The sequence below is a fragment of the Helobdella robusta genome (genome assembly GCF_000326865.2).
Source record: "Helobdella robusta unplaced genomic scaffold HELROscaffold_20, whole genome shotgun sequence".
Taxonomy (NCBI): domain Eukaryota; kingdom Metazoa; phylum Annelida; class Clitellata; order Rhynchobdellida; family Glossiphoniidae; genus Helobdella; species Helobdella robusta.
The window spans coordinates 1059614-1076554 of record NW_008704084.1 but is presented as its reverse complement, the minus strand read 5'-3'; the positions used below and the strand labels follow the sequence as shown (position 1 = coordinate 1076554).

At 31.6% G+C, this 16941-nt stretch overlaps 1 protein-coding gene across 1 annotated transcript; it reads left to right on the top strand.

Annotated features, from left to right (window-relative positions):
• Window positions 1-14367: 14367 nt before the first annotated feature.
• HELRODRAFT_171215 (hypothetical protein) lies at window positions 14368-14946 on the top strand (the record flags this gene model as incomplete). Its single annotated transcript, XM_009017956.1, has 1 exon — window positions 14368-14946. One exon carries the CDS (start codon window positions 14368-14370, stop codon window positions 14944-14946), a length of 579 nt encoding a protein of 192 aa, XP_009016204.1.
• Window positions 14947-16941: the final 1995 nt, after the last annotated feature.

Sequence of the window (16941 nt, the reverse complement as noted above, 5' to 3'; positions counted from 1 at the left end):
GGGTAGCAAAGTTGGGCGTGGCTCGAGGGGACTGGGTAACCGGGAGAACTAAACTTTTACTTGAAATACCAAATAGTTTTTTAGTCTCTTTGATAGTATTCGATTATTAATTCATATTAAACGTAAGAGAAGCAATGCAGATCAAAGACAAGTATCTGGTGCAATGTATTATTTTTTTTTTAGCAAGTTACAGGAAGTTTGGCTGTAAACAAGCAATGGTGGATGGCAAAAAAGTAGCTAAAGATTAAAATATCAGGAGAATATTTAAACCACCATAATGGATGAGATAAACTTTTAATTAAGATCGCCTGTCATTGGCCTCGACTACAACGGCCAACACGAACTTGTTTTTAATTTCAATCGCATGTCGCAAACAACTCATTTTTTAAAATTTATAAAAACTAACCAATAATATTTTACACTTTAATTTTGTTACCAAATAAATAAATTGGTTAATAAAAAATATTAATTTAAGTAAATTAACTTAATTGCTCATTTTAATTGCTGTCGTGAATTTAAACACCACTGACTAAGGAATTTTTTGACACATTTGAAGTTAGTATACAATATATGTGTATAATCTTATTATATTATATATAATTATTAATTATATATGTGTATAATCTTATTATAATAAGATAATACCTGGAATTCTTTCTTTGTAGCCTCATTTAATAAGCACTTTAATTAATACAATCTGATGACATTGTGGAAGTTAAATAAAGGAGGCGTGGGTTGGCGATGGACCATCCGAGGTAGTGCCCCCATCGAAGATATTTAAAAAATTATTTTTGTACAGTTCTTTTTTAGTATATAATTCTTAAAGGTATCTATACAACAAAAACACATTATATCTAGATTTAATTAAATGCGTCATGGTCAAGAAATCAGACACGTTGCATCAGACAGATCGTTGCATTCGAAACCAGTCATTACAACATCAGCGCCAGGCATCTTAATCATTATACCATTTTGTAAAACATAGTATGCAGTTGATTAATTTAACACGCGGGAAAGAAGCGGGACTTTTTTCGTTAACATTTTGTCTGTTTCTATGCTTCTGAATTGCACTGGTGAAAATTTGTAAAAATTACAGATATGTTAGCATTAAATCTGTTTTTGCTATTACAAATATAATTGAAATAACTCAAATATATATGCAAGAAACAAGTTTTTTTAATAATTTTATCAAATTAGTTTATTGTCCTGGAGATAGGAGGGCCTCCAAAATTAAGGAACCTCTAATAAAGTGCTTATAATGTGATAATATCATAATGTAATATAAACCACATGTCATTTGGCCCTGGCAGTGCCTATCTATTATCATTAGAGTAATTTGATGGCGAGATGGTGTAATGGTTAAAGTGCCTGGCACTGCTGTTGCACAGGCTGGGTTCGTATTTTAATAGATCTTCCGTCTATCCTTATCAATACGTATTATGTGTACATTCATGTGCTCTGTGTGTTTGCCGTTGATACTAAATGAGAAGAAGAAAAAGAAGAAATGAAATATTAATGAAAGAATTGGAAAAGTATTCTCAACTTTTCCAATTTTTTATTCAAGATGAAAATACCAAAATATTTATCAATATTCATAGATAAAACCATGGCAAAAACACCAATGAATCTTGAACAGATTGCCACTTAAATAATATGTAATCGACTTTGTCAAATTAATTTATCACAGTTTTCATTACTGTTTATCATTTCGTTATAAGATAATACATCGTCACACTTGAATGATTAATAAATCACTTTAGTTAAACTAAAGGGCTGTCCATAAAAGATGTCATGCTTTTTAACATTTTTTTTGACCACACCCTCTCCCGTGTCACAAACTGTCACAAATCGACCAACTCCCCAAAAATAAGCATGTCCCAAAACTTTACCACCCACCTCTTAGTAAAGAGCTATTAAACAATGTAATTGTTCTATGCATTTTATTTTTTATTGATATAAAAATAACGAAGGATAAGTTTATATGACGATAGTTTGATATCTAAATGCTTCACCGTAGTTAAAATATAACGAATTAATATTAACTTCTACGCCTACACAGCGGTAAAGTTTTGTTTATAGTTGTTGCTTCAAGAAATTTGAAACCACATTTATTAAAGTTTCTAAACTAAGTAAACATCTCCCTTGACTACTACACGCAATTATCATTTTTTGTTTTCTCATTAAAAATGAATTAGCTAAAATTTTGTAACCGTTAAGATAGAAAGTCGGGCTTAAATAAAAGGGAAAATTATTGTTAAACTTTTCTGTTTGAGGATTTTTTCCGAGTGTGACACAAAAAAAATGGTGCCAACTTTTTAAAAATCCAAACCGCCCTCCACTAAGTAGCAGATCCAGAATTTTTCGGTGGGAAATATTTTTCAAATTTCTAAAATTGATAACTTGTTTTTTTATATTCTAGTTTAATAAATCAATGTAGAAGATTCTAAATAATTCTATGTGAAATACTTAAATATTTTATAAAATCGCCAATATTCCTATATATTGCAGCCTATTATTTTAATCCAACATTTTTTTAAAGCAATAAATTTCTCATCTAATTTTTTCTCATTGAGTGATTTTTCCACACAAGTAACTTCTTTCGTTATGTAAATTCTTAAATTGTAGGATCAAATTGATAAAGCGTCGTTTTAGTACAAAAGCCTCCGTCATAAGTGCAAATATGTCGTTAGCCTCTGTAACTTTCGCAAATTGCAGGCCTAACATGGGATGCGTGCTAAGTCATAAAATTCTGATAAAATATTTGCTTCAATTTCACTTCATTTATGAGGCATCGAGCAACCACACTACTAGTGCATTATTATTTTCACTCAAGCCTGGTTCTGCGTTCGTACGTTGGTGCCTTCTTTATTACTATGCAGTTTTCTTTGCTATCACTCGCTTTTGTTATTGTCACTGTAGCTGAATTACTTGTCAGACATTAATATTTGCTCTTATTTTATTATAAACGAACAGAGACGTTCGTTTCTTGCCATGAAAGACGACTCTTTTCAATGGATTGCAACAGCACGTTGTCAAATGCTGACGTTTATTGGTTGATGATGATTTCTAACCGAGTCATAGCCAAATGATGTTACCCGTCCACGACTGCTGTAATTGTGTAGAAGGGTTCTGTGCTATAATTCAGAATTTGTACACTTTTCACGAGCCTCCATTTACAGAAGAGTCGTTCGTGTGCGTTACGTCTGCAGGTCTGTTTCTCGATTAACCACTCTTGTGTTCCACTGTTGTTGTTGTCTTGGTGTCTGTTCGTCTCATGTTTCGTTTCAACAGCAAGTGTTTCTTAGTGTTCAATCGACTTACAGTTTTTGTTAGACTACGGGAAACATTTAAATTGGTTAAGATAACAACGAACGTGAAAATAAATGAACACTAATCCATGTGTGATCATGTTTCTTCCCTGATCTGACATGCAAGTCAAACTAATGCTGCATTAGTACAGGTGCTGGAACCTGCGTCAAAATAGTACGAAACCACGAAGTCGTTTTCAAATTGAAAAAAATTGCCGTTTAAAGGAGTTTATGTCAACACAAAACGCTAAAAATATTAGTTATTAATGGTGGATGCACGCCCATGCATTCACACGTGAATGTTGGTAAAGAGTGTACTTGGTGTGACATAGTATTTTGAATCTGTATAGGTAATGAAAATTTGGTGATGAGCGCTTTGTGTCTAAATGTGATTAAAAATTTTCAATGCAATATTCATGTTGGATATTACATATGCTCTCTGAATAACACTATTCAATGCTCGTTAATTATAACAATATTTAAAAAGCAAAAGCACGAAAAGTGAAAATAACAAACTAAGAAGTTGAAAATTTCTAAAGCAAAAACTAATTTATATTCAGGAGAAATATTACGGAATGCAAAATGATGAAAGGGAAGAATAATAAAGGGGGAGAGATTGTTCAGTGCATCTATCAACGCCCGCAGATTCAAAGCAGAGGATTAATAATATATTCAGGCGACCACGGACGCAGATAAGTTCATATTTGCTGAAACGGATTTTTTTTTGTAAAAAGAAATTACAAACAAATGTCAACCACCTAGATGTGTAAATTCAGTATGTTCTATTCTTATTATGTATTTAAAGGTTTGATATTTATGCTTTGTATTTTTAAAGGCAAATGATGTAACGTTTTTTTGCTGGATGATTACGTGTCAACGAGTTTCTATGTAATTATCTCGTGTTCGTTTGGTGATGTCGCGTTGTATTCATTCATCATTATTTTGTACCTGTTTCAGCTGTTTCAGAAGATAATTTGAGAAATAGTAAACCAGAAAAATTACGTACATTGATTTTTTAATCATCGTATTCATGACTTTTTGAAAACTGTATATATAAACCAACATGCCACAAACATTACACAATAATTAAGTAAAAATTGAGATGAATGAAAAACCTACTAAAAATAGATTTCATAGATATTTTTGAACAAAATAACAGTGTTTTATGTCCGGAAATATATATCGTTATAATCAAAATTTCAATCATAAGCATACCATTCATTTTTTAATTTGGGTGACATCATCGTCGGTTTACGTATGTCATCATATTGTTATCATTATTTTTCACATGATTCGTTTTATTTTAATTACAATAATTTCATTTCCTCATCATCGTCGTCATCAGTATGTTGTATTCATTTGAGGTTAACTATGCTTCATAGTTTTTATTTGTCTAAATCATCATTGTATATTCATGTTACTTTTTAAACTATTTTGATTACCATTACTTTGTTATCGTTACTTACTAGCACCATTCAATATTTTGTCATTCTAATCATATACATAATAATCGTTAACTATATCATATTTCATGAATATCACTTGAACATTTTACGTGTCCTGTGATCACTTCCCTGTCAACATCCTTCACTTTCATTTTCATATGATATGATCGTTATTCAACCATTGGTTTATTCATTTATCACACTTATTTTTTTGAAAAATCATTATATTTTAATCACTCAATAGTCTTCAAATGAATCTTTCGTCGAAAGTCTAAGTTACTTCATTTGATTTTGGATTATAGATTTATTTCAACAATAACCTTCTATCAAAAAGGTTTTCAAGAAGCCATAAAATTTTGATTTAGTGCCACAAAAAGACAAGCTTGTCATTTGAAAAAGCAGTGTAATTTATTAACAACTAAACGGCTTTCTGGATAAAATTCATTAAACATTTTTTTCATAATAATGAAAAATATTTTTGATGGTTTTTTAAAAGAAATATTTCCATTAAAAAATTTTCGAACATGTTTTTGAAAATTTGTTTTTGCATCCAAATTGACTCACAGTAAAAAAGTTATATACAAACTTTTGATAAGCAAAGAGAATTTTTCATCAAAATGTAGAAGAATCTGAAAAGCAGCGATGTGCGAAATCTCTTGTAATCCCGTTATTGGGAATGAAAAGAATTTCGACTGATTTTAATTTTTGCTTAGTTTTTACCACTCAAGGGTTTATTTTTGTGTTACTACAACAACTACTGCTGCTGCAACTATGACAATTACTATTTTTACAACAACAGCCACTACCGATACTAAAACTACATCTATCAGTAGGTTCAAGTATTGCCTTATTTTTGGGATTTATATTTTAGAGTTTTAAATGTATTTTTATGCAAAATATGTTATTAAATGAGCAACTAATCTACTACTACTACTACTACTACTACTACTACTACTACTACTACTACTACTACTACTATTACTACTACGATTACTACTGAAACAACAACAACCACTACGACTACTACTACTAACATAACTGCAACTACCATCAGTACCCCTAGTTCCAAACGATGTTCGTATGATTTCCACAATATTTTCAAACTGTCAGATATATTATTAACTATTCCAAATTAATTAACAAATTTTGACAGATTTTTGTTTAATTTTTTTTATATTAAAAAATGTTTTCAATTAAATTTTATTAAATAAAACTTTTAGCCAACTACGTTCCACAGAATTCTGAGCATCACACCATGTGGCTTCATCACAAACGAAACGTTGAGTCTGTTGTTAGTTTGCAGTTGAAATGATAACATTGAAAACCTAGCTTGCCCTTATTCTAATGATAATTATAGCGAAAAATTCATGTCCGTTAAATAGCTTTTACGACTAATCTTTAAAAAGTAAAAAAAAATATTGTCAATAAATTTATTTTTAAAATACTGATAAAGATATTAAAAATAACAATTAGAATAATTTAAAAGAAATAATAATTATAGTTATTATTATTATCCTTAATATTATTTGAACGGTAATGTAGCTATTGTAATAAAGATAGGATGGAGCTGTCTTGAGGATGATGCCGCATTTTGAACAATGTTTGGAGCAACTTAATGATCAGATGCATGGAGACTTTAATTTGAGGTTGTTATCTTTCCATTAGTGGTCAGACAAGCAGTCACCTTAATACATCATACGCACTCCCGAATGCACTCAAATATATAGAAACACAAACAACAACACAGACACACAAACACACACACACACATTCAATGTGCGTTTTTTATTATATATAAAATAAACATCATCAACAGACATGCACACAAAAACGTCTCACACAACAGATACATACACAGACAGACAGACAGACACACACACAGAGAGAGACACGCAATAGACACACACGCCAAAATACCTTCCAACACTCTTAAACAGCGTCAAATATGACATGCAATGTTAATGGCGCGCACAAGAGATAGTAGAATTGCTGATGTAAATCATCTTCTCGCCATACTCCATCATCTCTCTCTCTCTCTCTCCCTCTCTTTCTTACTTTCCTTCTCACTCTCTCACTTCCTCACTATTTTCCATGTTATATATTAAAAAAAATATTAAATTGGTTTAATTTGGATGCCGAGTTGAGTTACTCCATTTCATGGAATAATTTATCACCCAACTTAACAGACTTATTTTTCGTTATGTCCTGCTAAAGAACTAAAATGTGCAAAGAAATAGAAAAAAATTAAAATCAACACATGACAAGTTTATCAACATGATTTGCATTAATCATCCATTCTCGTCATAGTGTAGCATAGATAAAAAATTTTGATGGAGAAATGGCAAGTGTTTACTATCGTTCACTTCTCTGGTCATTTATACATTCTATGCGTCTAATATATAGATTGTTTGTTTAAAAATGGTTTCTGGCGTGAAGACTAATAAAAATAATTTTAACAATCTTTGATTCGGTGATTTAAACTATGAATGGCAATGTAAGATGAACGAATATACGAACGAATGTATGGATGAACAAACAAATGAATGAACGAACGAACAAATGAATGAACGAATGAACAAATGACTAAACGAACGAACAAATGACTAAACCAAATTAATGATTAAATAAGTAAATAAAAATTAATAAAATTAATGGGATTAATCGAGAGAATTACTGACATGTTAATTTATTAACAAACAAACAAACAAACTAACCAGTGAAGAACAAAATAGCAGTTACAAAAATAAAATTTTTAAGTATTTATTTGACAAAACTTTAGATTCAACGAACGAATAGGAAGAAGAAAAATTTTTGAATTTGTGGGCTGGACAAAGTAATATTATAACATTACATATAACATATAAACATAATACAACAAAACAAAAACACACGCACACACGTGTATACATATTCACATTCATAATAGTATATATTATATATATATATATATATATAAATATGTATACACATTCCTACAAACATAAGCTCATCCATACCAATACAATGTCATATAATCCTATATAAAGTGAACGAAGCCCATCTGAACACTAAGTTCCAGGAGTTGTAACATTCAAATATATAAATTTGTGTTATTGTTGCAAATTGGAACGTTATGTTAATTGAACATTTGAAGATGAGATTTGTTTTTCGATTATAATTGGATGATTTTTGTGAAAAGAAATTCATTTCAATTTGGTGATTAATTAATTAATCAATTCATTAATTTTTGTTATAATGATAGAGTTTGGTCGCTTTATTTATATGTATATTTATCAATGAGAATAAAATAAATTGAATTTGTATCAGACTTACAAGTGAATATAAACATTATTAATTATTCTTAATAATTTTTCTTGGGAAAATTTTTATTCGTGAAGAAAATAAGTTGCTAAGTTGGTTGTAGAAGGCAATTTTTTTGGAGAATATTAATATTATTTTCAAAATTTTAACAAACTTTTTATTTAATTCGTAACAGCTGAGTAAAAATTTTGTCGCAGGGTCTTGCATTTGTTAAGTTAACCAAATAAGAAAGTTATTCTTCATTTTCCACTCATCAAACAGTCGTTGACAAATTTTTCTATAAGAATTAGTGGTTTCCTTCAAAATTTATCTCAATTTAATTGTAGTGGTGGGAGTCTGAAATAGGTTTAAATTTCAATTTCTACTAATTTACATAGAAATGTTGTTTAATTTAGCCTTAATCCTATAAAAACTTTCAGCTGTGTTCGAGAGGCTCTAAGGCATTGGGGCGGAAGCCTAAAAGACCCCTTGAGCCCCAATGCCCTCTTGAAACAGAACCGTAGGTGGACCTTACGCTTATATTTTGTAAATGTTAGTCAGTCGCAATTATATTTTTTTTATCATCCTTATATCGAAAGTATGCCTTGTAAAGTTAAATTAATAAAAGTTGAAATTCTATATTTTTCTAAATTTATCTTTCAAATATGAATTTTATAGATTAATTGAATAAATAAATAAGCAATTAATTAATAAATTAACAAGTTGTTAAATTAACCTTAAAAAAATAAGCAACTAGCTACATATACACATTATATAATACTACAAGTGTATAGCAGAAAAATTGACTATATAAATTTCTAACCTAATGTAATCAATGAATAAATTGACAAATAAATCAAAATACGGTCAAATGAAATTAATTAATAAAAAATACATATCGAGCAACTGAACAGAAAATAAAAAAAAGCGAGGTATCATGAACCCATCATTGGGTGGCTGGACAGATGAAAGATATAATTTATTCATCCCTATTTTAGTATCAGAATGACGACTTTGGGTTAATATATTTATCGCTTTTTTTTCCATAAAAATTTATTTTTTATTAATAAAAGTGAAATATTAATTATTATTTAATTAATTAATTGATTGATTAATTACTAATAATTGTTGATTAATTATTATAATGATTTACCCTATCTGGATTAGTAATTGTGCCTCGTAAGTCAAGTTTCTTTGCCACAGAATTTTTATCATAAAATCAAATTTCATTTTAAAAAATAATAAAAATTTGCCAGTTTTATATATTTACAACTTATTTGTAAAGCTAAAACAATATTACGAATGTGACAACAAAACTAATGTTAAAACTTCACAAGAAATTACGATGACGATGATGACGATGTTAATTATGATAATGATGACGATGATGATGACGATGATGATGATGATGACGATTTTAATTATGATGACGATGATGATGGTGACGATGATGATAATGATTATAATTGTAATGATGTTTATGATGTTAATGATGATGATGATGATGACGACGACGATGATGATTTTTATAAAATCTAATGGAAGCCCAAAAATAATGAGTATATTGATTTTGATAAGATAGATGTGTGCATGGTGGCTGGGATGGTGCTAATAAATAATAATAATAATAATAATAATAACAATAATAATACTACTAATAATAATGTTAATAATCATATATTCATAATAAATAATGATTATAGGTTTATAGTGATGTTAATAACAATAATAATAATAATAATCGGTCATATTTTTGTCACTGTTTATTTATGTGTTCGTTCGTTCGTTCGTTCGTTCGTTCGTTCGTTCGTTCGTTCATTCGTTCAATCATTCATTCATTCATTCACTCATTCAATCATTTGTTCATTCATTTATTCATTAAAAAACTACTTATTCACATAGTAAACTCATTTGTAAGTATGCTATGTCTTGGATGAATGAGTTAATTAAGAAATGAATTAAGGAATAGAATTGAAGACATGGATGAATGGATAAACGAATGAATGAATGGATGGATGAGTAAATGAATGAATGGATGGATGGATGGATGAATGAATGAATGATGGAATGAATGAATGAATGAATAAGTGAGTGGGTGAGTGAGTAAGTGAGTGAGTGAGTGAGTGAGTGAGTGAGTGAGTGAGTGAGTGAGTGGGTGGGTGGGTGAGTGAGTGAGTGAGTGAGTGAGTGAGTGAGTGAGTGAGTGAGTGAGTGAGTGAGTGAGTGAATGAATAAATGAACGAACGAACGAACGAACGAACGAATGAATGAATGAATGAATGAATGAAAAAATGATTGAATGAATGAATAAACCAATGAATAAATCAATAAATAAACCAATAAACTAATAAGCAAATAGATATGAATGAGTTCAACCGAAAATATATTTAATGGTAAATATGCAAATTATGTTGCTGACGATGATATAAAAAACCTGACATCATGATGAGGATGACATGACGATGACGTCATGATGACGTTGATGATGAAAGAATGATGTGAAAGAAGGAAGGAACGAACGAAATCACAAACATACCTGCTTGAGACGTCATCAAGTCGTTGAGAGGGGATAGGTCTGGTGCATCTGTCTTCATCGCATTCGTTCGTTCGTCCATCCGTCCGTTCGTTCGTTCGTTCGTTCGTCCGTTCGTCCGTTCGCTCGTCCGTTCGTTCGTTCGTCCTGTTTGCTTTTCATCCGCGCTTTTGTTTCATTCATTCATTTGCCGCCAGTTCAACCTTCCCCTACGTTTGCGTGTTAATCATATTCGTCTAAAAATAAACTACGCGAGTTAAATATAGCAACAAATTTATTCATCATTTAAACTGCCACGTTGAATGAAGCGAAAAAAATATTTATAATTACACACACGAACGTTGAGTTTTTTGCAAATTGTTTAATTTAACGTACTTGTGAACAATTTATTTTTAACTACAAGCTATCTACTATTCATCAGCGTATTTAACTATCTACTCCTCCATCCATCCATCTATCCATCCAACCGTCCATTTATCCATCCATCCATACATACATCCATCCATTCATCCATCAATTCATCCATCTATCTATCCATCTGACCGCCTAACATTCATACACCAAATTCATCATTCATCCATCTCTCCAATTTACCACTCCATCACTTAATTTTGTAATCCATTTAACGGTAACTCGATAATTCATGGACTCATTTATTTCCTCATACTATTTTTGTGACCCTACCTCCAGATCAATCCGCACTGCCTTAGATCAATTTTTCATTCTTTAGTGAAAAATACCAAAAAAATATTCAGAGTCACATGTAAGAATTGTCGGCGAAAACTCAAACACACTCAGACCTCAAAAATGCAAATGGTGAAGACAGTACCGATGATGAACTTGCAACGTGTCAAACGTTCATTCAGACAGTCGACAGATTCCAGTGAATTCACTCCAGGAAGAAAGTTCTTCGGATGGCCTTACTTACACGTTCTAGTTGTTCCTCCATTCCAAAGTGTAACAGACACCACTCAATGTCAAGAAATACACACGCATACGTAGTAAAGGCTCACATACATAGTTCATACATGCATAGTTCACACACTCAAACACACACACCTATTTACAAACACACAAACACACACACACACACCTAAGTATTTTTAACAGTAAAAGTTAAAAAAATTAAATAATAATAATAAATTAAGGAGAAAGAAGAGAAAATGAAGAAAAAATGGGAGATGGAGGGAGAGAAAGAGAGAAAAAAGTGAGAGTAAGTAAAAAATGAGAGAGATTAAGGAGGAAGAGAAGAAAGAGAGAGCGAGACATAAATGAGTGTATAAATGTCATACGACGCCGCACAAACATGCGAAAGATGAAGCGAGTTTGTCAAAAGAGTTTGTTCAAGAAAAGCAGATGCCACGTAGAAATTGAATGTCATCAAAATCGTCATCAGCGTCATCATTATCATCAGCCACATCATCATCATCATCAACTTTAGCATCATTCTTACCGTTTACCGTCATCATCACGTTAGCTCTGCACACGTTGCTTGCAAACACGTAGGAGTCCACACATCACCACATGCACTGGCTGGGGGTATTAATATGTCATAACACAATTGTAGGGCTGTTAACATCGGAGTATCGCTATAGCCACACGCGGCGATACTCTTTCAGTATTGGCTTTAGCATATTAAATTTTTTCCACATCCAGTGCTCCCAATCCGTGCTCTGCATTCGATCCTACTCAGTGCGACCTCTGGAGCAGGCACCTTAACCATTACGCCATCCCGCCACCGTCATTATTTAATACCATAAAAGGTAATAAATATTTTCGGTGCGTAATACCAGCATAATCTGAAATGAATACAATGATTTTTGTAATTTAATCTTTCTGCGATGATGTTGTTGTTGACTGAGGTATTGTTCGTTTGTCTGTAATATGATATGATCATAATGTTAAAATGACTGATTGTTGTTTACTACACTGGAGTATCTTACATCTGTACAAGCAACTTAATTTAGATTCGATATTGTAAAATCTAACATACTTTTTTAAATACAAAAACGAGCCATAACAAAAACTTGAACTGTTGGCGTGCGTTTACTTACGAAATTAGTTATACAGCTGGTTGTCGGTACCGCCGATTTCCAGCTGATTTAAAGATTTTCGTGTGGCAGGGTTGTTATTATTACATATGGTTATTATTATTATTATTAACCAGTATATTATTAATTTGAAATAGTTGGCTAATGAACATGCATATATTTGACCGATTCTCATTGTTTAATTAATGTTGGCTGCTTTTTGGTGTTGAAAGTTTTGTAGTTATAGTAATTATAAAAAACATTCAGTGATTCATTTTGAAAGAATTGAGTTTAGGACGCAGCGGTTGTCTTGTTGATTTAGTGAAACATCTTGTTTCATGTATTTTATTATTTATTTATATTTAAAGGGTTTTGTTTTTAGGATGTTTTTATTAAATTACAAAACGATTTGTTTGCTATTGATTATGGCCACTCTGCGTTCCAAAAAATCCTGCAAGAAAATATAACATTGCAACTATTCAACACAAAAGATATTAAAGACGAAAGACGAAAAACCAAATTGAAGTCGGTTCGGTTACAGTATTCCAAAGTATGGAATATTTGACAGAATGGCGGTTCTTTCCCAGCAAGAATGAAGAAAGAAGTTGAAAATACTACCGCAAGAAGATGCTACTCGCTGCTGTTGAACGAGAACATTTGGTGTCACCAGTTGATTTATTTTTAGCAAAACTAAGAAGTAGTAATAATGTCAATATTAATAAATAACTTTGTTTCTACCATAACGGTAAATATTAATAGCTAATATTATGGTTTCTTTGATTTAATTTAATTTTCATTTGTTTCATTCAACTTTTAAAGTTTAGTTGAGACTAAGCAGTTTGTACAAAAACACATACACACACACAAACACATGCATGCATGTGGCCATCTTTCGTGAAACCTTAGAATTTACTACGCATTGCATTTTGTTTTTCCTATCAGCAGCGTGGCCAGATCATATTGTGAGTTCCTATAACTGTTATATCATATCATGGCTATGTCCTATTTTCAGCCAAACTGGACAACTCTATGTTGCTAATTAATTTTATTAGTACCGTGGAGAATGATTGAAAGACACCAAGCCAAATTTTTTTAATGGGGACTACCCGCCCCACAGTTTTCCATTCTGGTCACGTTTTCACACTGAAGAGTTGAGTTAATCGTATTAAATGGTAGTGAAGTTTTATGTTATTAATGAAAAAATTAATAAAATTTGATAAGTTTAGGGAATTTGTTCGAAATTATACATACCTAGTTATGTAATTTAATTATGCGAAAATTCAGTATTTCATTTTACAATTTTTATTTTAGGGCCAGTGGCGGATCTAGGCCGCCTGTCTAAGTTTGGATACATTGGCTAACATCCAGTTAATTTCTTTGTCCTCGTAGAATTTCAAAATTTTAACATTTTTAGAACTTTGCACCACATCAACATTGTGTAAATTTTAGACCCTGTTCGTGTCTGAAGTATTTGATGCGATAAAATGTTGTTTGTTATAAATAGCGCCATCCTGTATCAGTCATGGCCATCACAACAGCAAAATAAATTATCAAATTCCAGAAATCGTCTACATGACAGCCTCCCGTGGATACCGCATCATCGCATGGAAGCCAATTAAACGTCGATACGAATGACTTAAAATCAACATAAGCAACATCTGCGTTGTCATCGTCACGCTTTCGTCATTGTCTTTGTTTTAAACATATCAACAAGCAAGCATCATCGTCGTCATCGTCATCATCGTAAGCCCGGTCATTTGTTCTTTTTCATTATGGATCGACGAAGATCTCACAAATCCAGCTGCTCGTCATTCATACTCAGCAACCCGATGAACTTGCAGCAGCCGCAACAGCAGCAGCAACCATTGATACAACCACAGCAAATTCAACAAATTCCACTTCAGCAACATCAGATATATCAGAAGCAACAATTATCATCCACACTGAACCTTCAACAAACGCAACCACCAGTTCAGCAGCAACAACATCTACCACAAAATCTGCAAGCACAGCAACAGTATCTGCAGCCACAGCAACAGCAGCTAGCACTTCCTCAACAATCGACGTTACAACCGCCAAAATACCAACCACTTCATTCTTCACAACAACACTTGTTGCCAAATTATCAACAATCGCAACAACAACAACAACCTATTACATCAATAGCATCAACGGCTGCGACGACAGCATTACTAACAGCAGCTTCAGCAGCGTGCAGCAGTCAGCCAGACAGCAGAAAGTCGTCGAATGTCATTGAAGTTGATGAGAATAATGTACCTCAGGTTCAGTCCTTCTTTATTTTTATTTCATTTCTGGTGCACCTGATGCAAATTTTGAGGCACTCAAACTAAATTTTATCTTTTAAAACTGCTATGAAAATGAAATGTCAAGTTGAGACGTAAATTCTAATTATTCGCAAAATGTGAAACCGTCCATAAATTAATTCAATGTGAATGAAAAATACTATGATATTAAGGGAAAGCGTAGAGATAAAAAATTCAAGAACATCTAAGAACATCTGAAAAGTTTGACAAAAATTTTAAGAGTGATCGATACTTAATAACGAAATAATCATGCAACATGCTTGTATGGAAAATATTTTTATCCGGAATGAACTCATAAAGAAACATCTCAAAAATTTTCAAATTTGCCGGGGAAAAACCATAAAAATTCAAGTTAATTCTCCTCATAGACAATAATTTTTAAACTCGTGGATGATAAATTATTTTTTGTTGTCATGGTGACATTGAAGCCAAAAATTCATTGGGCACGATGTACCTACAACAGACGACTTTGAAGAGCTTGAGTGCAGGTTCTGCAGGTAACAATTGAAGAAGAAATATTTTTAAATGTTTGGCGCAAGATGATTTATCAAGTGGAATTATCATAGCCAATATGGCTGCAGCGTTATTTGAAATGAATGCTCACGACATCGTGAAGAAAATATTTGAATAGGTAAGCATTCTGTCGATGTAACATTTTGATTTAAAGTTAATTTGGAGATAACTGGCTGTTGTTTAGTACAATTTTGAATGATAATATGAAAAAATGAGATGCAGATGTGAAGAAATGAGACGAAGATCGATCATAAAAAACTTTAGCCTTTAGTGAAGCTGAATATTTGGATGATGTGTTGCAGGTTGCATATTATGCACAGTCTGAATTACCAAGCATGATGCTACAATGGAGTTCATGAATGAAATGTAGTATCAATAGTAAAAGTACACAAAATTAAAAGAAAGAATTGACAATACGATTGATTTTGATAAAAAAAAACAATTAATTAAATTTTTTTATGGTTATGTTCTTTGCCTGTTCAACCACAACCATCATCTCAGCTATTTGTTAAATTATATTTCATCCAAAATCATCATTTAACACGAACGAAAACGCCATTTTACCACCAGAAACAGATGATAATTATCAAATTCATCATCGCTACCATCACCATCAGTGTTATCATCATCATCGCTATTATCATCCTTATTGACTCTCATTATCATGATTTCCACCTTATCAATATCATCATCATAATCATCATCATACCCTCACCACAAGCTAGATTTACGTTTAGCGTGATGGCGGCACGTTTTCTCGGTGGTTTTTTAATTTGGGTGGATTCTTGTTTTCTGCTTCTGAACAAGTGAGTTCTCTTCTTTTTTACTATGACTATTTTTTTCTATATCTTTCAACATCTTTTCCTTAACTTGAAAATATTGTTATGTCTTATTCTAGAGACTTTCTCTTAAGCCTTTCTAACACTCCTTTGTCTCCGACGAGAGTAGTTCGGCGGCGAATTTTTTACTTTAATCTTAGGTCTAATAATAACAATAAAAATAATAAATCTAACTCTAACAAAAAAATAAATATAGTTAGTAACCATAATTATATTAATAATAATAATGTTATTAGCAAGTATAATAAGAATAATAATAATTTTATTAAATCCTACTCTAATCCTAATGTAATTAATACTAATGATAAGAATAATAATTCTAATTCTATTAGTTTAAATAATATAACTAGATTTAAAAATACCAATATTCAACCTACCTCTACATTTTCACTGTTTAATATTAACATAAGATCAATTAATAAAAAATCGCTCTATATCCATCAAATAATCTCTTCCTCCTTACCTGATTTTTTTACTCTTACTGAAACTTGGCACGAGGACTCTAACTCTCCCTCTCTTATTCTTGCTACTCCTGATGGTTACAGCTTCCTTGAACTCTCTAGACCTCCAAAAAATCTTCTATCATCTTCTCATTCTTCTTATGGAGGTATCTGTCTGTTTTATAAATCTCTATTTACTGCTTCCATTAATACTTCCTTTCACTTTTCTT